Source organism: Pagrus pagrus (assembly GCF_965226575.1).
Source record: "Pagrus pagrus genome assembly, chromosome: 4".
Taxonomy (NCBI): domain Eukaryota; kingdom Metazoa; phylum Chordata; class Actinopteri; order Spariformes; family Sparidae; genus Pagrus; species Pagrus pagrus.
In genome coordinates this window covers 31,565,808-31,592,035 of record NC_140188.1, presented here as the reverse complement: position 1 = coordinate 31,592,035, position 26,228 = coordinate 31,565,808, and the positions used below count along the sequence as shown (strand labels likewise).

At 40.3% G+C, this 26,228-nt stretch overlaps 1 protein-coding gene across 2 annotated transcripts in view; it reads left to right on the top strand.

The window, feature by feature from the left end:
• Positions 1–26,228, top strand: part of bcas3 (BCAS3 microtubule associated cell migration factor) — a 372,855-nt gene that overhangs the window by 325,421 nt on the left and 21,206 nt on the right. For both annotated transcript variants that reach the window (XM_084350099.1, XM_084350098.1), the window contains one exon: positions 9,789–9,965. In XM_084350099.1, coding sequence (XP_084206225.1) covers positions 9,789–9,965 — 177 coding nt within the window. The remainder of the gene's footprint in view (positions 1–9,788; positions 9,966–26,228) is intronic.

The window sequence follows — 26,228 nt, the reverse complement described above, 5'->3', positions numbered from 1 at the left end:
TCCAAATACTTTTTAACTTATTTTGTTATTCTTTGTGTGTGTATTTGAAGCCTCACCAATCACTACTTCAAAAACGAGTAACTAAGTATTTGGAGTTAAGCTATAGGATTTTGCAAGGTCTCATGATTTTCATCATGATTTTTTTTAAGAAAATCCATGACATGAACTGGGAGGCCCTCATGAGTTGGCATGGAATGACCCAAATGTAATGTGATTCAGTCTCTTAGATCTATATTCAATCCTCTTGCAACATGTTATGGTAGACACAGTAAATCATCATTTTTTACTATTTTTAGAATTATCATTCTATTGTTTTGTATAATTTAGTTATTTATTTTTATTATTAGGTCATATTTTACCTCAGTTTCTGATGAGTGACGACATCAATGTTGTTCCATCATAGGGCCAACAGTAACTTAAGAAATGTTAGTGGATGTGAGAAAACTGCACTTTTCCTAAACACACTAGTCTAGGAATACATGGCAGTCCATTTAAGAGTTTAGGGTTTGAACAGAAATATTAAGGTTAGGCTGAGGCTTTGAGGAAACCATTGTTTGTGTGCATGTCTGTGAGAGTGTGTCTGTGTGTGTGTGTGTGTGTGTGTGTGTGTGTGTGTGTGTGTGTGTGTGTGTGTGTGTGTCTATGTGAATGCGGGATGACATGGTGCTGAGACAGACACATACAAGCCATAGCTTGCTGTTAAAGCATTAAGCCTAATAGTGCTGTCTAATTTGACATGCCTTGAGTTAGCTTAGTGGGCGGTAAGTGTGTGTGTGTGTGTGTGTGTGTGTGTGTGTGTGTGTGTGTGTGTGTGTGTCAGGGTAGTCTGCAGTCGTCTGCAATTAACTGTGTACAGGTTAATGCGTCTTCATATCTGAATGCCATATGTTTTGGTGTGTGAGTGTATATACATGCACATGTGTTGGTGTGTGTGTGGTAGTGAGTAAAGTGCCTTGAGGCAGACCCTGGTATTGATGGGGATTACTAACACTTAGCCGACACCACTGAGACTGCAAAGGGAGTAAATGATTTAGAAGCACTGGCCTTAATGTAATGAAAGAAAGGCCCGGCCTGTCAAGAACACACACACATACACACATACCTACCTATGGGTGCTAATCCTGTGAGCTTACATCTCCATTAACACTAACACTGCACCACAAACCTACTCCGCCAGCTAGCTAGCACTCTCAGTGTTTCCCTGAGGATATCAGAGACACTCTCTCTCGCTCTCTGTCTCTCTGATACACACATAGAGACACACACAGCCTGAAGGGATGTCAGTATGGGTTCACAGCACAGGCACAGAAGTGTGTGTGCAAGTGAAAGTCTATTAAAAGTCTGTTTTTGTGAAGTTATCTATATAACATGTGAATTGTCTCATTGTAGCACAGTATGAATGAATGAATACTCTGCATTAGCACCATGCTGGGATATATTGTACATACAGTATAGGATTAGAAGGATGTACCAAGCACACACTGACCTTTCAATGGCATCTAACATTGATATGATGGAGGTTCTCCCTGTCCACAGCTGCATAAAAAAAGACTAATGGAAAATAGATGTTTTCTTTGTTGATTTAACCCTTTCATGCATGAATTATTAAATCACAAAATTATATTTTTCATTGTTTTCATATTGTATGCTATTGTAAAGGAGGCACATACATGTCAACTGCAGCAGACTCCATGCATCAGCCATATAAAAAGTGATTCAGGAATAACTGTTAAATCATTTTATTGTTAGAAAAAAAGATAGGAAAAAACAATATTTTTCAAGATGTTGGAATTACTTTTAACCACATTTTAATATTATCTTATACAAATTTTTCAGTGACTGAAAATACATCTGTCCATTCCAGTGGACTTTATGCACCAAGGTTATATTCTCCCTATAGGGCCTATATTTAGATAAAATGCACCGATATTTAGTTGAAATCTGAATACTATTTACTATTGCTTTTTAATAAAGTATAAGTGTAAATTAAATCATAATTAAAAAAAAAAAACATCCCAAAAAGCTGAATCTAAATTGGCGGAATAAACCCTTTGGTGCTTTTAACGTCCACTGGAGGTGACAGATGTTTTTTCAGAAAAATTTTGTGAAAATCTGGATCAATGTATTTTTTCTTATTATTACTATAATTATTTAGTTCAAAAATATTTTTTTACCTGTCTGATTCAGGAGAATAGGAGGATTCGAAAGCAATTCCTGAGGTACTTGCTGCATCTCGTCTTCCCTCCACTGTAGTGGACACCATGCATGAATGGGTCAAAGTGTTTGGATCCAATCCTGTCTGTAAAGAATTAATCTACAGTAGCAAATACACTTGGTAGAAAAAATGCAATCTATTACCTCTACCAACTATCAATCAGGTGAATAACCAACACGAGGATGTAAATCACATTTGCAATAAAGAAGGGTCAAAACATCACTCCATTGCACTGAAAGTGGAGAAAAACTCCACAGGTTATCTTTAACCCAGTAGTTCTCAAACTTTCTTTGTCATGCCTGCCTTGAGAAGCCAAAGTAATGGATTATTCATGAGTTTCAAGGTAGCATCTGTTTGTCACCAACTTGTCATTATGGTCATCACTTTTACCTCTGACTTTCATCAAATACCAAATCATAAAGGTGAGGTAGAGTTGTATTGACAGCTCTCTGATGCAGTCTTAACTTACACTAAACATAAGTATTATCCTGTCACAAATACAGGATTTGTTGCAAAGCTGTTGTATTGGATCACAGATTTTAGAGGTGTGCCTAATAAACTCATAATAGTATTTCCCACCTGACCTACCACCTGATTTACGATCTGTTTGTTAGTAACAGACTGTTCCTGTTTTCCCAGTGCCTGACTTCCCAGTAACACCACTCGGGTACACTCTCTTTCACACACACATACACGCCCCATTACATATTATACAGCACCCATAATAAAGGAATTAGTTCGATCAGGCCCCTCGCACTAAAGCCTAATTGAATTAGCATTAACCAGGCATTAGAGTCCCAACTGCATAGGTAACCCAGAAACAGTGGCATGAGGCCTTAGAGCATTATAGCATCACCTGTGTGTGTATGTGTGTGTGGGTGGGTGTGGGTGTGTGTGGATGTGGATGTGGATGTGGATGTGTTGGCAGTGTGAAATTATTGCGGACATAATTTTGTTTTTTCAAGGGCTAGTCTATCTTTGAACAAGCCTTACAGTTAAAGTTGCCATGTGTGGCATTTCTTAGAGACATTGTACAGTCGCTACATAATGGTGCACAGCAGCCACCAGCTCATATTGGGTGGGAAGTATGCTGGATTGCATAAAAGGTTATTTTACCAAAAGGAAAAAAGGAAATTTAGTCAACCATTGGTAAAAAAAAATTAAGGAAATAAGCTAAATCAAGTCTTGGTCAAAGTTTTGGTCGAGTAGGGGCCCTCAAGGACAGCTTTAATGTTCAATGGCCTTCTCTAACATTTTTTGTTTTTGTTTTTACCCTGAATCTCTCTCTTAGGGACCTGCCAAGAAAATATTCCACCGATTTAGCATTGTACACAACATTGCTGGATTCACAGTTTGCATTTTTTCAGTATCAGCGAGAGAGAATCAGAGATATCATCTTTTTATGTTCCATGCATTGGTGTTCCTTTACAAAACATGATGCCTACATTATATATTAAATCATTAGGGGATTAGAAATAGTTAGAAAATATAATAGATCTGGCAGCGATTTGTCAGTTTGACATGAAGTTATAGCTGAGATACTTACCTGGACAGTGTCTTCTTTGATTCCAATACCCAGCGGCAGCTCTTGAAGGAAAAGCATTTTTTTTAACAACTACTGACCTGTCAAAGTTATCGTGCCAAAATATGCTAATAAGATCTAAACAGACAACTCAAAATCGAAAGACAAGACTGCTGTTGAACCTCTCAGTGGATTGACGTGTTATGATAATGATGATATGGTGAACAGAACATTAATTTACTGTAGGAGTGAAGTTTATTTTACGACTCAATTTTTTTTGATTGCTGCGGTTTCATTTGGAACTTTTATCTACTGAAGAAATGGAGGCTCAGTGAACATCAGCCAATTCAATGACCACAGTGTTTTAGTAAAGCATTTATACTAGTAATGTGTGTGTTTGAGAGGTGATTGTGATGTGCATTTGTGGTGTGTGTTCATGTCCAACTGTGCTATCCTAAGCCCCTGTTGCAAAGGTACACACACACACACACACACACATCCCACTGCAGTGTGATTAAATCTTTAAGGAAAGTAGCACTGGCTGGAGGGATAAGTAGGGCCAGTATGTGGGGACTAACAGCTGGGTGGAGAGTGGCTTTTAATCCCGTCGGGTTTTAACATGATGGAGGGGGGAAAAAAACAATCCAGGGCGTGTGTTCTGATTCTCCATCGTCCTCCTGCCAACATCACATCCTCACATTTCCAAAGATTTACAGGAAGAAATTAAAAAGAAAATAAAGTCAGTAAACACATTTGGATGCCAAGGAGAGATAAATGCTCCATCACACCAATGTGATTTCAATGCAAGAGATGGTGGAGAATATACACAGTACGTATTCTGTGCAGCAACACATTTAAAGATAAGTTCACCTAAATTTAAAAATTCAGTCATTAAAAAATTAATGATGGATGAAAGTTTTGGTGTCACTGTGAAAACATGATCGGCAAAACATGAGGTTGTATTTTTTTAAATATTTTTTTTGAACGTGTTGCAAATTCTGAAGCAAAAAACGGACTTGGTGTGAAAAGGCCTTAATATGTGAATAAAAGGAGAAAATGTAAACTGAACAATAATTGTAAGGTAAAAACTTACAGCCTAACCATGAGCTCAAGATCAATATCAAGTAAAGAGAAGGATCAAACGTAAATATAAATGTATAGACAATGGCAGCAGTGTACTGTACTGAACTGTTTTACTCTATTCAACTGTATTATAGTGTGAGGTGTTTCTGTTTTTTTGTCTAGCCTCATTAATATGAATGGGAGGGACAAGATAAAAGTACCACAAAGTACATCCTTAAAAATGACCATATACAGTTGAATCAGCACCTCTCAAAAACATGGGCACTTTCAGTCTACAGCTATCAGTATCAGCCTTCAAATACCCATATTGGTCAAAGCCTGGTCTGATAAACCTAAAGCTCTTCCTAACCTTCTGCTCAGCTGTTATCATCCAGAAAAGCCACCACTGTCAAAACCTTTGATCTGCCTGGCTCACTGGCTATCAGGGAGCAGACTACTGTGTGTGTACGTGTATGTATGTGTGTGTATGAGTCTTCGTGTGTGTGTATGTATCTTTGAGTGTGTGTGTTGTGTGTGTATACCCTGAGGCCTGGACAATCTCAGCTCCGCTGCAGGCCAGTGACAGGTGCTAATGCTGGGGCGAGAAGCTGCACGGGCCTCCATGCTCCCTACTGTGATAACACTGACCGACCTCCAAAGCATACAAACACACACACGCACTCTCTCAAACACAGTGGCTTAGCTTCTTGATAACTTTGCTGCACTTCAGAATCCAGCAGTGTGTGTACTGGATTGATTTTTCAAAGGATTCCCCTTTAGTGCCAGCAGGCCTTCCATCAAAGCCGGCCATGAGAGCCTGTTAGATGTCTGTCTGTCTGTCTGTGTGTGTGTGTGTCTCTGTCTCTGTGTGTGTGTGTGTGTGTGTGTGTGTGTGTGTGTGTGTGTGTGTGTGTGTGTGTGTGTGTGTGTGTGTGTGTGTGTGTGTGTGTGTGTGTGTGTCAAAAATCAACCTTGTGTTTTGTCTGAGAGGTGATATGATGTTATGATGTCCTGCACGGTGGTTGATTTAATGCTGAATAACTGGGATGTGTGGGTGTATATGTGCCTTTGTGAAGGCTGAATTGAATTGTGTAGCTGTAAAGGCCCATCTGGACACAACAGCTTAGTGTTACAGAGTGAAGTGTGGCTCATTGCTTATAAACATGCTTAAACCTCCAGCTGACCATTTGGCAGAGGTATTACATGCTTACATATTTTAAAATTTCATTAAATCAACCTTTTCAAAGCTATCCACACAAGTCCTAGTGTGTGGGTAAAGTTGTAGGATGGTAGGATTGAAGCACATTCTGCTCGGCCTTCATGACAGTTGTTGCAATAATGTGATATGAATTAGATTTTCTCCAGCACCATTAATTGAATGTAGCACATTGCAACATTGTCAAATGAATAGATAAATGATTATATTTATCTTTGATGTTTTGGAAGAGCCAGAAACTACCTCAGCCCTCATTTTACCAATCACCCTCAATATGTGTCCCTTCATGTATCGTGGACCTCCAGGATGCACGGAGATACACACAGAGACACAGATTGTGCACACAGATGCTGTTCTTTCCAGGAAAAGAGGATGTCTTCTATCCTTGTCCTCACTTTTTTCCTTTGATGTCATCCTGCTGCCTTCTAACTGGGGTTTTGCTGATACCCTCAAGACCACAAGAGCGACATTCCTGAGTCAGTCCACTTGACTGAGATAGAGAAAGAACCTGACAGAAGTGTCTACAAAGACACAGAGTCCTTTCAAGTTTTGTTATACAAGTTTGATGATTCTTAAAATGCTGTTGGCAATTATCATTTAGCTTGGGGTAGAGCCGCTGCACCTTCGCAATGAAAGGGGCCAGCTGAGGTGGTTTGGGCATCTGATTAGGATTTCTTCTGGACGCCTTCCTTTGGAGGTTTTCTAGTCACAACCAACTTTGAGGAGACCCCGGGGCAGACCCAGAACTCACTGGAGGGATTACACATATATCTCCCCTGGACTGGGAATGCCTCTGGATCCCTCAGGAGGAGCTGGAAAGCTTTGCTGGACAGAGCCTCTCTGTCTACAGCAGATGCTGTCAGGTGGACTCAGTGATCATAGGTAAAGAGCATTAGCAACATAGCTAACCTGATGTTTCATAGATTACCAGCCAACTACCCACACATGACTACACCACTAAGAGGACTGGACCTCGACAAATTGCTTCAGGGCATTACTGCTATAGCCACAATGGCTCCTTTTACATTTCTGTTTGTAGACATGTAAGTAAGACAGCTATGGAGTTGTTGAAAGCCATATTATTATTTTAGGGAGCTAGGCTAGCGGTTTCCCCTTCTTCTGCTACGCTAGGCTAAATATGTCCCAGTTACACCTGACTGTGTATTTCTCTGGACCTCAGACCCTAACCACCACATCATAGTTTGAAGGCCACTGATTAAGCTGCCATATTTGACAAGCTGGGAATGAATATTTGTTGGAGAATTGAACTGATGATGATGATGATGATGAGAAAGTGAAGCAGTGAGGTCATATTTTTGTTATTTGTTTACCAGAGTGCTGAGTCAAAGGCACATTTAACTAACATCACCATGAAATCATCCCTTTCAGCCTTTATCACCTCAAGTCAAATGAACACACTAATAGAATAAACCAGTTGTTTCAGTGTGTGCATGCCTGCCTGGCTGGCTTGTCACAAACACACACACACACACACACACACACACACACACACACACACACATCACAGGTTGCAGACTCTCTGGCTCCAACGAGCAAGATCTCTGTGATTGCAGAAATTACAGCAGACAGACAGGGGTAAAGATTAAGGTGCAGTGCAGGTCTGTGTGGATTTGGTTTGACAGGCATGAAGATTGTGTTGTGCTCACAAGTTGTTTGTTACATGTGTGTGTTTGTGACTCTAAACCAGCTGATATAGTGTACTTCAGTGGAACTGGTGTGTAGTAAATTAATTTATGTTGTGATGTGGTGTAAATGTAGATACACTGTATATAATACTGAAAAGGCGAGCCAGTGACATAGACTTTTTAGGCAGAATAAGTTGCACCAAATGTACACAACACTGTTGAAAATGGAGTTCAACTTCCAGTGAAGCTGCTGTGAAAATACGGTATCAGCAGATCAGTAATCTACCATGTCAGCTGCTCTGTGACAGTTACTATCACAGATGCGATGGTTACACAACAAAATCTTAGAATTAAATGTTTGCATTTTCTGCAAATGTGCATTTTTGTTGACATATTTGGAATATTTGAATTTCTGAATGTCCTCTCTGCATTATGTTTTCTCCATGCTGACATCACCCAAGATCTCTTTAATCATACTAATGACCTCCTCATCAATGTTGTACACTAGCGCAGATGGCTACTACTGCGTGCTCAGCCAGCAGTCACTGAGAATGCATTGGTGTCACTGTCTGCACTTGTGTTTTAGAAGAAGTGGTTCTAAAGAAATATATAACTTGGCATACATACACACATACACTACTGCTCAAAAGTCTGGGGTCACCAAACAAAAGTGTCAAACACTCCTCCAGCATCTTTTCATTTGTTTTTTCATTGGCCAGATATGGCTCTTTCTTTGCTGTTCTGCCTAGAAGGCCAGCATCGTGGAGTTGCCTCTTTACTGCTGACGACCTGTTAGGCCTCTGTTTCTCAAACCAGAGAATACTTATTGATGAATATAATGACATGATTTTCCTTTACCCTGCTGAAAGAGCAAGAAAGCCAGAGGGGGAACGAGAAGGAGTGAGGGAGAGGATGTAAAGGTGAAAAGGGAAAGAGAGTGCACAGGAAAGAAAGACATGTATCCTCTTCATGTCTGTGACATATTCTACACATACAGACATTAAAACGTAGTGAAATGCTGATGTGGATATGACTATTTACATAGTAATTTTCAGGTTGATTCTTGCGCACATGTTGCGATAGAAATAGGCAAGACTCCGAATCTCCAGATTAGCGACGCAGCACGCGCGCGAGAAGCACGTCTCATGTATCCAGTGTGAACAGTCTAACCTGTTAATATGGACACTGATGTGAAAAGCGAGAGGTAGCGCTACATAGCAGCACTGCACACACATCCTGTGTGTTCAGCCTGTCAGGAAGGACAATTTATTGTTTATTTAATCAGTACAACAATCTCCAGATGTGGTGACATAGTTGCACTCAGTTTTCTAATGATCAATTAGCATTTTTAAGACAATAAACTTGGATTAGCTAAAATGTGCCACTGGACCACAGCAGTGATGGTTGCTGAAAATGGTCCTCTGTCCTCTGTGGAAATTCCATTGAAATGTTGTAATATCAAGCGACAATGTTCATTTACCATTTAGTAATGTCTGGACTGGACTTTTGATCAATTTGATAATATTTTAATTGAAAAGAAAATTGTGCTTTTCAAAACAATAAGGGAATTTCTAACCCAGACCCTAAACCATGTAATGTACATACATCATTATGTAGTGAGAAAGTTTAAACTGCGCTCCTAATTAGTTTACATTTATATTTTTTGTGAATTTAATTGTTTTTTGTTTTACATACTAGAATAGCCCAATAAAACATTAGCCTCCAGTAAAAATACATTAAAATTGGTACATTTAAAGACAGCTGAGTAACTATGTAGTAAGAAAATATAGCCTGTATCAGCGCTTTGCTTTGATGGTTTACTTAACTATTGGGTTGATGTCCTAAAGTGTATTGTATGATATGTTGTGCTGATGCAGGGAGCTTGGAGGATAGTTAGTACAGCATATCTACATCTCCTGTGTGAATAACATATAACCAACACTGTAAGAGTGTGCTTACCTGTGGAATATTTCTCACATACGATTCATACAAAATAGGAGTTTGCATTTACTCAAAGTTGCTTTTATTGTGTGGTCATTTCATATCATAATGGAAATTAAAATATTATTAATACTGAAGCATCCCTCAATCCATTTTATAATTAAAACTCTGTTTTTTTCCTTGTAGGTGCATTTGACGGGCGTGGTGTTACCCTGCTGGAAGTATGTGGTAGCTGGCCGGAAAGCTTTGGCGTGCCACGGCACAACGTTGGCTCAGCAGATGCCACAGACGAAGGCCTCCGGGAGAGACTCGCCGACGCAATGTCTGAGTCGCCCTCCAGGGATATAGTAGGATCTGCTACAGGTTAGTGGAGAATGGACAACGAACAAATACACTCCACAAATAAACATAGACATGCATGCACACATGCAAACACAGAAACACGTGTCCACTTACCTAAAACTTCTATGCTTCAATTCTTAGTTTATTTTTCCCACTGAAAGCCACTGGAGGAAAAATCTCAAGAAGATTTTTAAAAAGCCTCATGTTAGGTGATTTTTCACAATCCAAATGGAATAAAGAGATGTTGCCGCTGTGGCATGTTCCTGCTGTTTTGAATCCAAGCTGGTGTTGGTGATTTTACAGTGTGGTTTTTTAAAAGTGACCAGTGAGTCAAAAAGCAAAACTGCACAGATGAGAAGATTTCTTTGTTGTTGCATCAATGCCAAAAAAATGATAATGCAAAGTAAATCTTATGTAAAAATGTCTTCCAGTCTGAAGCAACAAATGCATCAAAAAATAACTGACGAGACGAATCCACAGAGTTTTACCTGTCTTGGCACACAGTTGTTACAGTCTTTCAATCCATAAAAAACATTCTCATGTCTTGTCAAGAGTCCTGTCTGAGAGTATGTCAACTATTGTTGCTGAGGACATAATTCAGAAACAGAAACCAGACTTAGAAAAAAATGTATAGCCTTAAAAATGTCTGTAAGTATGAATGTAAAGGAAATGACTTGAAAATGTGGCTTTATATCTACTGTAATGCAAAATATTTCCATCAGATGCTTTATGCGTCTGAGTATGGTAACCTTACATGTAATACGAGTAGATCTTGTAGCAGAGCGTGTCCTGAAGCTTCCACACAGACTACACTCATCATAGGTGATCTGGGTCATTGTTTTTTTGTTATACAGCCCATTATAAATGTGTCCAGTGCAGTGTCTTGTTAGGTAGCCGTACTTCCTCACTGTGGCACTAACCAGCATACAGTGCTGCCAGGTCAAGGTCCAGTGATGGATTAGCCCGCCACTAGAAAGATGCTCTGGTTGTCTCTCTTTGTGTGTGTGTGTGTGTGTGTGTGTGTGCGTGCGTGCGTGCGTGCGTGCGTGCGTGCGTGCGTGCGTGCGTGCGTGTGTGCGTGTGTGTGTGTGCTCGGTTTTGGCATGTCTGCGCATACCTTGCTTTACTTTGAGGCTTCCTGCCTGTGTGTGTGTGTGTGTGTGTGTGTGTGTGTGTGTGTGTGTGTGTGTGTGTGTGTGTGTGTGTGTGTGTGTGTGTGTGTGTGTGCGTGCAGCAGACATGCCGTTGGCCCTGACAGTCCAAATGGTTAACTCGTTTAGGAAGCGGCAGTGCTCTCTCTTTCTCTTTTCCCCCTCCTTAAGTGAACAAGAGTTCCTTTGATTTAAATGTGTGTGTGTGTGTGTGTGTGTGTGTGTGTGTGTGTGTGTGTGTGTGTGTGTGTGTGTGTGTGTGTGTGTGTGTGTGTGTGTGTGTGTGTGTGTTGGGGTGGGGGGATGGGAGGGGAGGGGAGCTCCACAGAGGCAACCACAGGGGTGGGGTGTGGTGGGGACGGTGTTGGGGTAGGGGTAGAGTGGGGGGTCACTAGGCCCTAATGGATTTAGCATCGACTATCACCCCCCCAACCATCCCCAGCTCTATCCAGTCCAGTCCCCCTCTGTCTTTTTCTTTCTCTGTGAGGACTTAACCTCATTTGTAGCCTCTCTTTCTCTCTCTTTCTCTCTCTCTCCTCATCACTCTTTTTTACTGCCCGTACCACCACCACCACCACCCTCTCTCTCTGTGTTTCTTCATTAGATTACATGTTGGAGACTCCCGGACACTAGTAGTCAGTCGCCTCTTATTCTTGCCCCCCCCCCCCCATCGCATCGCATCTTGACCGCCATCAACCCCCCCTTCATGCAACACAAAATTCATTACTGATCACATTACATCAAAATACACCCGTGATACATACACACACACACATGCACACACTTTTTGCTGCGCCTTGAGCTGTGGTGAAGACATCATCCACCGGGAATGTGATGGACTTGTTGGTTCCTCCATCCATTCATAAAGACAGAGAGACTTCAGTCTCTGTAGGCTAATCTAATAGCACAGCACTTGTAACATATAGGAAATGTCCCTGTGTCGGCTGTAAGGAGGAGAGTGCCATTGATGGTAGTTTGATAAAAAAAAAAAAAAAACAGTCTTGGCTGGGTCAGTGTTGTCCATTTTGGTTACATTATGATGGATAGATACAGTTTGTTTGATTACCTGTTTATTAAACAACTACTCAATATCAATACTCGTTCTATTGGAAGAGCTTAAAGGGTTGGTTCACCCAATTTTCTCACTTACAAAGTGGTATTCAGCCATGCAGATTTGCCCACATTTAAAGATCTTCCACCCTCTGTCTGACAACCTTCCATCAAAGAAATGGTGCCTACGAAAACATGTGAAAGTGTATTCTATGGATTATTGACAATAATAGGGACACAGGGTTTTTAAATGTCATTTTGTCAGTACCACAAATAAAATTCCTTTCATCTGCAATGTACTAGGGTGGAGGTGGAATAGACATCCTAGGTTTCAGTGTCCCATGATGGTCTGAATGCTCTTTTAGAGAAAATGATTAAGAACTAGAAAAGAAAAAAACAGAGCTTTTTGATGCCATGCAGGGAAAGTGAAATGTCAGTATGAGCATATGTAAAGGGGTTATTCCATGAAAACTGGCATGGAATTCAGAACATTTCCTAGTTTCTGTCTTGGAATTTCTTGAAACACATTTATGTAAACATTTAAATAGTACATTTATTAAATGTATTAAATCCATTGCAAAAATTATAGCTGTACTTCAATTACTCATTAGTTCTTTTTTTAATTTGACCCTTGGAGCTAAATTTAATCATTTTGTGATTCTCTCTATGTGTCTTCCAAGCCTCACCCTATTTTTCATTGGATTGGGTTGAAATTGTCCTGAACATTCAAGAAACCCCAGGTATACTTTGCAACATGTTGCAACAGGACACATTTCTACAGTGAAACATGGTATTGGCTTAAAATAAACAAAATCAGAAAAGTATAACATTTAGGATTAAACTTCAAATATTCATGAGTTCAGGTTATTTGAGTACAGTTATAGGATTTTGCAAGGTCACATGAACATATTGGAAGTTTATATATTACTTTTTCAAGAAAATCCAAGACATCTGGGAGGTTGGTATAGAGTGACACATTGATAAGTAAAATACATAATACATTTTAAAAATCTACCATATAAAATTTAAATATGAAAAATTAGAATGAATAAGGTAATAAAAACTATATACACCAACATAAATAGTAATAATAGTGTATTTTACATGAATTAGGGATGGTAACATAACTCTAGTAAGACAAATAGTAATTAAATGTTAATGTTGAAAGGCACTTTTTTTTTTTATTGCAAAATTGTAAATTTGCCATACAGGAGAGCACATTGTAAAGATTGCTGGTTGTGTGTCTCCACCAGGAAAAGACTGCAGCAGAAAGGAAAGGGTTGGATGGAAAAAACATTTTGACTTTTGAGTCCTACAGCCACACAGACATGAACTCTGTGCATTTCCAGCAGACACGTCTGTCAGGGAACTTTAAAATTTTAGCATAAGAAACACTGGCAGTCAGCATCTGATTCAAGATGAAATCTGAATGCACCAGAGTAACAGGCCGGCTACATTGAAAACATAACATATGCAGACCATTTCGCAGCACTGTTGCTGCAACACTATGCTTCCACTGTAATCAGTGAATTGGGTGAAACCAGTAAAAAATGAAATTTCACTGCACATCAGCTCCATGAATGGTCAGCATGCATTAAGTGTTTAATGTAGCCAGAACATAAGAACTCAGATTGTTAAATATTACTATTGTTAAAGCTAAATCCAATGTGCGCACAAGAGCTCCATCCACACTCACACGTAAGTCCCAAAAACAATTATAGATGAACTATAATGACACTATAATAGATGAACTATAATGGTACTCAGTAGAACACAGACCTCTGCCAAAGGCCCAACAGTGCCCTTTTGTACTCACTCATAGATAGCCGCCACCTTACTTTCGTCATCAAGATCCATGCATTATTCCCTGAGAAATTAACAAAAATACTGAAAAAGTCCCTATCTCCCAATGTTAAAGAAAGTGCGAAAAAAATCCTGTATGCGTCTCTTTATCTGGACCCACAACAAAAATGAATGTGTTTTTTTCTTGGCTGAGACCCATCATCCATCCAAGTTTTGTGGAAATGTGTTAAGATGTTTTTGTATAAACTTGCTGACAGACCAACCAACCAACAAACAAATGGACATGGTTGAAAACATAACCTCCTTGCCTAGGTAATAAATAAACCAAGTGCTGTAGAGCACCAGGCGTTGCACATATGATTGGTTTATTTTTCATTCTTTGTGGTATTCCTACACAGGACTCACAAATGATGTTAAACACTTCTTCTTGGCCCTGACTCCAAAGATCTGATTTCTTGTGACTTTGTGTTGGAACAAGGCAACATTCGACATGTCGTCCCGTCCACATATGATACACCCCCCCCCACCCCCCACCCCCCATTTTTTTGTGGCATACAATTAATTACTTACAGTTGCTGGAATTTCCATGTTAATATATATGCACTTAGTGTTTCCGTTTTGAATTGAGCTGTATATGGCGTGTATAAAGGCTGTGTGTGTGTGTGTGTGTGTGTGTGTGTGTGTGTGTGTGTGTGTGTGTGTGTGTGTGTGTGTGTGTGTGTGTGTGTGTGTGTGCCTTGGCGTGAGACTTAGATGGGCAGAGGCAGATGGTATCTTGCTCAGTGTCTCCATTTGCTGGGAGCTGTGGCCCCAGTGTTCAGAAAACACAGCACAGTGGAGCTGCTAACATAGACCTTGAACCTGATTGTAACCACGCATGCACACACACACTCTCACCTCACCTATACACATTCCCCTCATTTATTTTCTCTGTCATATGTTTCCATGCAACTGTTGAGTGAATTCTCTGCAAACTTGTATACACAATCTGCTTCAACTGCGTCTCATTAGTTATTTATCTGCTATGTATCACATTTTTTCATCTACAAAACCAATTTGCTTCGTGATAATTTACAAAAATAGATTTGGATGAAAACATAACAACAAACAAGACATTTTTCTCTCTTCGTGTCCACTCGCACACTCAGAGGATCTCTGGACTGGAATGCTTGCTGATGTAACAAATCACCGTCTCTCTGACATTCTCCTCCAGCACACATACACACACACACACACACACATACAGACACACTCTCTCGCAGATTCACAGGGAAAACAAAGCCTCCAGTCAGGGTAATGGGGCTCTCACGCTTAGGCCGAGACCCAGCGTCGCCAGCTCGGAGGGCAGGTGACACTCACATAGAGAGATGGACGGATGGACAGAGCGAGAGAGAGAGAACAGAAGATGAAGAAGAGGAGGGGGAGAGAGAGTCACTGACGACTAAAACACACTGGGGATGAAATTAGATTTGGCTCCAATGATATAATGTTGCTAACAAGATTTGGCTTATTGGTGCCTGCCCAACATAAATTCCATTGAAGCCATATGGAGAGTGGACTAGTGCTCAACACGACCTGGTGTATCTCAGCTGAGAGGCACTCAAGCTGAGGAACAATAACCCTTTTATGTCAGCTACTTGCATCATATCATTTCACAATATGCATTTTTAAAGTGGTAGGGTATTTTTATTTTGTCTCCATCTTTGGTGCTGAGTGCTTCTTGCCATAGTATCAATTAGTTTCAATCCCAATACACTCCTTGCCCCTACCACTGAGCCCTACCCCTCTGTTTTGGGCAAAGTGTTAGGGCTACATGGCCCTCCCAATGGAGATTTTTGGAGGACTCTGTTGTTTCAATGTATCATGGTCCTTTTCTTCATAACAAGCATGAAACAATCACTACTAGTATGCTGATATCACGGTAGCCTACTAGCTAGCTAGCTAATGTTACATTGTTTTGATGCAGTTCAATCTTGCATTCCCCCACTTCATGGCATATGACATCTGAAATCTAACCTCTCTTAGCGTCTCTTGTGGCCAGGTAACAAAGCAGTTCTTTTTTATTTGATGACTTGATGGATCGCGTGGTTGCAAGCATCCGTGTTTTTCTGTCGCCATAAGATAAATGACAAATGGCATTGTGATAATATAAGAATTGCCAGGGTAAAGCAAGAGAAATCCCCACAGGATTGGAAAGGTCTGGTCGTGTCTATTTACATAAATATTATCAACCACAACCAACGGCGTATTAAGGTCCTGGGTTGTCCCATTTTATAGGGAGAGATTTCTACTACTTTTTTCTGAGGGACAGGGGGGAACGCGAACATGAGGGGTAAGGGGAAAACTGGAACTGGGACTGAGCCTTTGTCTCCATCTTTGGTGCTGAGTGCTTATTGCCAAAGTGTCGCTAACTGTGTTTCAGGGGAGTTTTCCAAGGAAAGAGACATGAGATACCATGTGTTTTTTGCAGGAAATGTAAACCATTTCATCAGTCAAATCACTTTGGTGTCATGTTAATCAGTCATAAGTAGCAGTTTAATGAGTCATCTCTGATTTATTTTCTTAGGATTTCCACTTTGTACCTATGACTTACAGGGCTGTCTACATCCTTCACCAACATTTCAACAAAATGGGCTAATGGCTGTTGGTATGAATATTTTCTACAAGTAATAAAGGTTGGGGGGTTTGAACGTATTCCAAACATTCAAACCAATGTCATCATAATAGCATGCGCTGCTCTTTATGATTACATTGAAATGTTTTTGCTTTGATTAATCGCAGTTCAGTTTAGAATAGTGTTGACTGATATGGGTGTTTGCAGCTCAGTGCCAGTGGCTTTTGGTTTAGAAACTGTCATTAGTTGATATTTAAACCCAGCACGCACATTTCCATACCACAAAAGTTACAAAAATGCACAAGTTCAGTTTAGTTCAGAATGGATGCATTTGACTGGCAAATAAAAGCCATGTGTAAATTAAGTCTTTTGTGGGATTGTGTGTTGTGGAAATGAACAGAATACAGACACATCAGAGCCAACTTCCATGTAGACAAGCAGCCAATTTCTAAATTCTGATGTCAGTATATGCTGAATGTTTTGGCAAATTAAGATATCCAGGTTATTCACAGGTGCTTTAATAGTGGGCCATGGAAAATTTGCTAACAGGTCTTGAAGACAATACTTCATTTGACAGAATTAAATAAATGATAATTACATAACCAAGCTGTTTAAGGCTTTTTGTGTGGTTATTACCTTGAACAAAGTGGAGTCTGTGTGTCTTGCATACACCCGGTCAAGCCCACAAGTCCCGTCTGTACACGAGGTAATTGGTACGTCATCCCCACTTAGCTACTCCCTCTTTGTGTGCTTTTGAAACTAGCAAAAATATATTTGGAACATTGTTAATGAACACTGTTGCTGCTGAGTTTTTCCTGATGCTGAATGCTTCAAGCACTGCAAATTAATTGTTATGCCTCTGCGCCGGCCATAGACATCATGTTTTCAGGTTGCTGTCCGTCTGTCCTGTTATTGTGAACGCAATATCTCAGGAACGCCTTGAACAAATTTCTTCAAATTTGGCACAAATGTCCATTTTGACTCAGGGATGAGCTGATTAGATTTTGGTCAAAGGTCAAGGTTACTATGACCTCACAAAACACATTTTTGGCCCTAACTCAATCATTCATACACAAATTATGACAAAATTTCAAACAAATGTCTAGTAGGTTAAAATGATGAAGTGATGACACTTTATATTTATGTTGTACTCTTTTTTTATTGGCCTCAGTACAACATTCAGCATACTTTTTGGATTATTTTACACTCTGTGTGAGTGTTATATTTATCATTCCGTGCCGGCGATAGCAACAAACAGAGGCATAGTGCCTTTTAATAAATAAAGTCTTTACTATACAGGCTATATTATATGACTCTGGACAGACATGGATGTAAACTGCAACTTGACTGGTGTGCGGAAGCATACAACTGCAAGGCAGTAATTCTATGTAAGATATAATATTTAACAGATGAAGGAAGGAGTTCAGCATGCCTCAGCCGCTTCACATGGAGCTGGGAGCCTGCCTGGTGCTCTCAGTGCAAGGCACTTTTGTGACAGGAAATAAAAACCTCAAGAAACAAAGTCCAAGGTAGACTTGAGCACATGGATACAAACATTTCGACACCAGAAATGTTAAATATTTCCTGTATATAATTATATATATATATATATATATGTATATATATATATTTATATATATTTATATATAACGTTTTTGCATTAAAAAGTCAACAACAGCTAGAGCAGTGTGTTGCGTTGTGGTGTGTCTGTCGCCATAACTTCTGGAAGAGAGTCGGAGAGTGACGAAGGAAGTTGGTGAACGTGACTAAACATACGTGACATGACTAAAACTTTGTAGCCTTTAAACTCTATTGATTGACTGAACATGGTTAGAAGTACAATAGGCACCCTGTCAACTTTAACTAAAGAGATTGCTGTTGGCCTTTTTCACATTTAATCTATTCATTGTTTTATTTTCAAAGTGTTTGATTTGGAAAAGGATGTTTTTGACAATTGTTTATTTTGGTTCTCTCATGGCTTTTACTGTAAATTACATTTTAGGTAGCAATATAATGTGATAATAATTTAGATCCCATGTTTAGCTTTGTGAAATCTATGCCTAGTCTGGTATTAATGTGTCTCAGAAATCCTTTTCATTCCTCCTCCTCGTCGTGATATGAGTCTAGACCGACGACCTATGACTCACGGTATCGTCACAACTCAGAGTGAAACTGGGTAATGATTTAGGCCAAATATCCTGTAGTCACGGTGCAAACAGTGCTCCGTTTGTTTTTTGTGTTGCTGTTCTGAGCAGTGGGTGTGTTGGTAAAGTTTGGTTGATTGATGAGTTAAGGGTGCTGGCGACCACCCACACCCACTGGATCATAACCAACTCTGTTTGTTGGATCCCAGCTCAAAGAAACTGGGAGTAATGATAATAATAATAATAATAGTAATAATAGTGAGACTGAACAGCAAGGAACTCAGCTGGCTCTCTCAACGCTCGACTCAAGACAAATATTTAGGGGAGTCTTATCAGCACCAAAAGGTTGAGAGCATTTCCCTCTGTGTGTGTGCATTCGTGTGTGCAGCAAGAGTGTGGATGCATGTGTTGGTTTTGTTAACTCCCCCAAATACTTACATATTTTTGTACAGTACGCATGTGTGTGTCTGTGGATGGACATGAATGCTTATTGGTTTGAAACATATGCACACACACACAATCTGTATACTGTTTGATTTTCAAGCAGCTTTGTATCACTACAGTGTTGGTCGTATATGCAATGTGCCGGAGGTCGAATGCTGATGTATCTACTAGCAGATTGTTGTCCCGCATTTTCTATGCGTGCATCCATGGACATATAGAGTTTAGTTGGATCAAGTGAGGGGTGTCTTACCAATATCCAATCAAACTGTCTAAACTAGGCAGTGCTGATAAACTATAAACCACGATTCGGTAGCTACACTGCCTGTTTCTGCCTAAAATGTTTTCTTCTCTGTTTTCTCTGCTCATGTATTACCAATTTCAAAAATATGTGTGTCTTTCTACTGCGTAGACAGCCCAGGACCAATGGCCATCTTTCCAGCAGTGCAGTCTTTCTTTAAGGTTAGGGTGAGGACGAGGTTAGGGTAAGGGGAAGGGTTTCGATTAAGTCTATGACAAGTCCCCAAAAGAGACACGTATCAACATGTGGATGCATACATTTGTGTATTAACTACCCAATTGCATTTGTTGATATTTGAGCTATATATGCAAACGTATGCTTGTGTGTGTATGTGTGCAGCATGTGTGCACTAAATGTATATGCATGTGTGGGCCTGTATTTTATTAGCTATACCCTTCACTTACACATGTCAGCAGGATATGCATGACGCGGAGTCTATACTTGTGTGTGTATGTACAAGTGTTTGCAATTACTTGTCTTTGTGTGTACGCATGTGTGTATGTGTTTCTATCAACTACCTAATATCTACATGTGGCGGAATATATACTGTGTGTGTATGTGTGTGTGTGTGTATTTCCCAAACAGCCATACCATATGAACGGCCCGCACTCGCAAATGTTATTATTTATGAGCTAGCACACAGTGGTCCAAACAGGGACCCAGACTTAATAAAGGGTAGTTTGCCATCAGAGCCTTCTGACTTGGTGGCTGGATGTAGGCTTTAAGAGGGTTACACTACACTTCTGATGTTATCACTTTAAGGAAAACATTAGCTCTGTGGCCATATGCAGCTCTGTGTGTGTGTGTGTGTGTGTGTGTGTGTGTGTGTGTGTGTGTGTGTGTGTGTGTGTGTGTGTGTGTGTGTGTGTGTGTGTGTCTGTGTGTGTGCGCACGCGCTAAATGTATATAGTATAAAGAAGGTTTGAAATCAAAAATATCTGATGATATCATTTCTTGGCGTAGAATCAGGGTTTCCTCTCTAACACATGCCTAGGTAGTGTGAACAGATGTGTGTATTAGCATGTTAGTATTAGCACTTGGTGAAAATCTTGAAGAAGATGTTGCTTATCTCTCTCACCCCATTTACTAATCAATATAACACTAGACAGCATTGTGCTTTAATAGCATGCTATTTTTCCATTTGGACCAAGTGTTCTTTTTCCATTAGATGAATATACACTGTAAATTGCCATAACCTATCAAATATAATGCTTTATTGTTTTAATGCCACTGGCAACTGCTAAGAGCTTGTAATCTACCGTGTGCATCAAACCGGTTTTGGGCTTCTGACTGGAAAAATGTAAAACATTACTCATTACTGTTACTCATTTCTAAAGCACCGTAATTGCTTTAGTTATTAGTCCCTGTGGGCAGTAATTGGTACATCCACTCATTATCTTTCTGTTGAATATCCAGATCTTGGGCTTGTCTTCAAAAAAATAATAGCAGAATTTCTCTCTATATACTTGAAGTCTTTTTCGACTGATTTGAAAGCTTTAACATTAATGATAAGCTTTTCCATTCCTGAAGGTCAACGTCTTGACCATTTTTCATAATAGCAATACCCACGTTTAGAGAGAGTGCCGTTTCTACGATTTCTTTATGACAGTACAAGGAAAATTCATCCAACAAAAAGCCTGTTCTGGACTTCCATGGGAAGAGACTTTTCTGGTGGTATGACTGACTTTGAATGTTAGATGATTTCTGAGGCTTGTTTCTGGTGTATCTAACTTGCACAGATAAAGGGGTGTGAAAGGTACAGCCATACAGTGCGACACAGTCTCGCCATTCTGCACTCAAAACACATAATGATGCTGGTTGAACATCACACTGGTAGGTGATGGTAACGCTATCTTAGGTGTGGGTAATGCTGTTTATGCTGTGCGTCATACTGTTTTAGGTGTGCATAATGCTGTTGTAATGCCTATATATAGTGCACATACAGCACATATGATTGAATGTTTGAAAATAGAAAATGATATGCACCCATTTGCACCTTTGTTTTAATGTTAATGCAGGTCTGTTTTGTATGTATGTACTGTATTTGTATGAAATTATGCCATTCAATCGAACTTGTGCTAGAATAGTTATGTGTATTGTACTATGATTAAAGTCCATACATAACAATGGTCAAGGCCTTGCACATCAATTTAGCCTAAACCTCACAATAAAATAATGTATGACAGAATAATCATCGGTCAGTATGACGCAAAGTGCATTGTATTTCATAACCACATAGATTAGATTTGAGGTGCAGTATGTAAGAACTGACCACCGATTGAAATTTGCACTCCAAACAATTACGGGGCAGTGTATCACCAGAGTTACCGCTAACCACTGCTAATTATAGCTGCCTTTAGTTAGTCAGTTCAGTCAGTTAGCTGTATAGAGAGTGGTCCTGTTTAGATGACTGGAGTATGCCCAGACTAGGGGTTCAGAGCGATGAAGTAGTGTTGGTGTTAACACTGCCAACCAGGGCTAGCTGGTTAGCATGCTAACGTCAGTAGATGTCTTTGCAACACAATACATAGACATCTTTGACATAACATCAAAACTGATACTCTTCACATTCTATTAATGATGTTAACTTATGTTCTGAATGTTTTCAAGTAAAATTCTTACATATTGCACCTTTAAGTATACTACTTATGCTAGCTACTTGCCAGAAACACCAAAGCATTTTGTATTATATTCGGGTAAATACACACTTTAAATGTAGACTTTATGTTGGCAACAACTTTCTTTGAAACTAACATTAGTCTGCTTCTTCAATGAGCAGGAAACCCCAAAGCCTAATAGTCTTGGAGCTTGGATTATTAATTTAAACCAATGTTGACAACACTACATCAGACATGTGGGCATAATCCACACGTTAAAGCCAAACAAAATTAAGTATTTTATGTGGTCATGGTACAAATACATATACTTTATATTCTTGTTGTAGTTAAAACAAAGAAGTGTACACACACATCGTCCATAGATCGAAATGAATCCATTTGTTATACACAATGCTGAGAGCTAGAAAGCTATTAGCATTTTCCAAAGTAAGACAGTTCAACTTTAACCTATAAGTTAATGTTCTTTTATCAAAATAAATAATTCTTATCGAGATGAGAAGATGTAGTCTGATTGTAGACAATATGACTATTCAGACAATAGCTTGATGTATTCTTTGAACATGGTGTCAACATGCTTCATTTGTCACTTTATAATAAGTTGATTCATGTCCATCAGCTCTCTTGTACCCTTAAGCCGTGCAAACAAGCTATATGGGAAAAATGTAAAATGTTTTCTCTCATATAAAATTGAATAGCCTCTTCAAGTTTTGCTGTTATATAAATCATTCCGTAGAAAACCTCATTAATTGCTCTATTAAGGAAACATGGAAACTAGACTGCACGCCTGTTCAGACAGCTGTGTGATTTAATGGTTGTACAATACATCCTGTATTTGAATTGGCCGTGTACCCCATTCACACAAAGCCAGGTTATTATCCTGCCGACTGACTGGTTTCTTTGCTATTCAGCCTTGTTTTAGTACACTGATACCCATCATAAGAGAAACAACACACGGGACAGATGGAGGGGTGGGGGTGGTGTAAAGACTTGGAGGTCCTTCTTCTCCGATCAATCAGCTCAGACGTCTGCTGGCTTCAGTTCTGCACATACACATAATCACACGCACCAGCAAGAGCAACATGCATGCAAGCTTTATAAACTTGTGTGGGTTGCTGGCTGGCTGGCTGGCTGGCTAGCAGACTCTAATGCTCCAGTTCAAAACTTACAGGCTGGACACACTGGATGCATGTGCAGCGCTGCTGCGTAGCATTACCTCTCGCTTTTTATTTCGGTGTCCGAGTTAACAGGTTAGACTGTTCACATTGGATGCATGAGATGCGCTTGTCAAGCGTGGTTGCTGTGTCGCTTATGTAGAGATTCTGAGGCTTGCCTATTTCTACCACGACACGCGGGCAGTTCTCAGCAAAAATTGAGCAGCAGTAATGCAGCTGCCACGCAGTACATAGGTATCCAGTATGTCCAGCCCGTTACTGTAAGCATACAAACCCCTGACAGTTGATATGCTAAGAAAATTGTAACTAGGGGATATGTACAATATTTGGTAAAACTTTATTAAGGTAGCCTTTTCTTGAAGTTTCGTTCGTCATTTAGTGTCTTTGATGTGTCAACAGGTAGTCTGGAATTTCAAGTAGGGCACAGTATGTTTAGAATGTGTTGCTTCAAATACTGATATGGTAGTTTTCGTACACAATATTTGCATGTACTATATAAATGCTCAGGTAGTTTAGAACAAGGTGGTTGTTTTTGCATGCTTTCACAACCTGCATCTCACCTATTGTTTGGTAAAAATAAAAAGGTGAAACATGTCCCAGTACAAAAGTCAGTATTTCCTTATTCAAAACTCTCTCCAAGACGTTAACAAAGTACTTTGAGTTGGTTAAACACAACTATGAAAATATTAAGTTGCCATGAGTGTATATTTTAGGCAAAGAAAAAAAAGACCATTTTGCGGATACACTCATGGTATGATGGTATGTGAAGCAATTAAGGGCAAAATACTTAAACTTACCATGTCTTTGTCGCCTTCCGAGTTACTGTCTCTGGGAATTCGTATTGAAAAACACAGAGATGTCAACATTATGTTGTGTACCATCACCGATCTGCAGCGCTGGCGTGCTGTATGACTTGACACGGCCTTAAGCCGGAGCTGCTTGGTTCTGTGTGAACAAACAAAGGCAGAGAAATAGTGAGCCTTCACTGTGCTGTGTGGAAGGGCTTATATTTCATTAAAAGAAGAGCGAAGAACCACACTGATTGTCTTGATGGAAAAGATGTTTTCTCTTTCTTTGACTAGCTTCAGTAAGAATTTGATTAACCAACCGACTCCACTGGTGGTAGCGCTCCTACTGTTGATCTGATTGGTCAAAGTTAGCCCCTGATAGACAGTGATAGACATATGGTTTGTCCAACTTCCTGCCAAGGATTGTTTTAAATTGCCTGCTCTTTTCCAAACGGTTTCTAGCAGGGCCTTTCCAGATGGTTCTGTGTAACAGACAATTAGGTGCATCAGGTGTGAAGCCCATGTGTACATGAGATTTGGTCTAGTGTTTGTTATATCACAAATGCTGATTTGATTTGTGCCTCCCTCACACAGACACACTTACACAGAGTTTATATGAACTTGGCTACAGTTCCATCATAATGTCACTGACCTGCTGTGACCTGCCAACAGGGACTGGTAGACATGAATTTACACAACATCAATGAGAAAAGCTGGCCAATGGAAGACAAGGAAAAGACATTGGAGAGCTGAATATGTCTGCTTTTGGTTTCCTCAAGCGAACTGAACGTAATAGTTTAGGTTTTCAGCATGCCAGTCTGATTTATCATGATCTCCAAGTCCTTTCAGTCTGTCCAGAAATCTGGCTGGATATATAATGAATCAGACATGCCTTCTCGAAATGTGGCTCCAACCATCCATTAGAGTCATTCACTTTTCACATTTCAATTGGCGCAAGTATGGCCAGTCTTTAGCTACCGGCTTTCTCGCAGCTTCCATGTATGTATGGGTGTATGGGTATTGTACATGGCATAATTGTGACTATGATCTCAATAGCCGGCCTAATGTACAGACTGAAGTACTCACGCAAAGGACCACACACACACACGCGCGCACACCATTTGGATACTTGACTAACTCAAAACTATTAGTTAATCATTTTGTGACATGCCCAGAGGGCCATGTTGTCCCCTCGCTTTAACCAAGAGAGAGAAGAAAGCGAGAGAGAGCAAATGAGTGCACTCTCTCCCTGAAAGCTACTCAGCGCTGCCGTGACAGACAGAAAGAACAAATGCAGGGAGGAAGAGGGGGGGAAAAAAGACGTCAGGGACTGACTGAAAGAACAGAAAAGGGAATGCGAGGCTGGCTGAGGCCGGAGAGTATGGTGCTGAGAGAAGAGACGACGAGTGTGAAAGCAGAGTGTGGTCTTTATATCTGCCCTTCACTGCCCCCCCCCCTCCTCTTTCGCTCTCTTTCTCTATCTATCTATCTATCTATCTCCCTCCCTCTCTCCTCTCTCTCTCTCTACGTTGCCAGGCGAGAGTTTGAGCATAATGTGCGGTGACAGTGTGAGACGATGAAGAATAATTCCTGTATTCAGAGCTGCTACCGCTCGCCCCTCCTTCTCTTCATCCTCCTCCTCCTCATCCTCTCTCTCAACTCCACTGACAAGTCAGGCCTGGATATCATTGTATCATTTATCCCAGCCTCGCCTCTGCCACTCTGCCTCGTTTGCCCAGAGGGAAGTGTGAAAAGTGTGCGTGTGTGCAAGTGTAAGAGAGTGTGTGCCCACATGTGTGATGATCTCAGTGTGTGAATGTAATTGTGTGTATATGTGTCTATGCGTGTTACTGTCACTCTGCACTTGTGTGTATGTTGTGTGTGTGGGGCTTTAGTTGACTGCAAATGGGCTTTTGTGGAGTTTTTTGGAGACTGCACTTAACAGCTCGCTCAAGGGAGACACACACACACACACACACACACACACAGGGCTATAAGGGTTCACAGAAAAGGAGGGCGAGCGAGAGCAGAGTGAGAGAGAGAATTAGGGCGAGAAAGAGAAAGAGAGAGATGGTGAGAGTGGTGGGAAGCGCTTTTTAAAGCCCTGTTACCGCGTCTGTTTTGGCTCAGTCAAACAAGAAGAGGGCCGGAGACACACTTTGTACAGAGCATCAGAAATGGACTTGTGGCTGAGGGCGATCC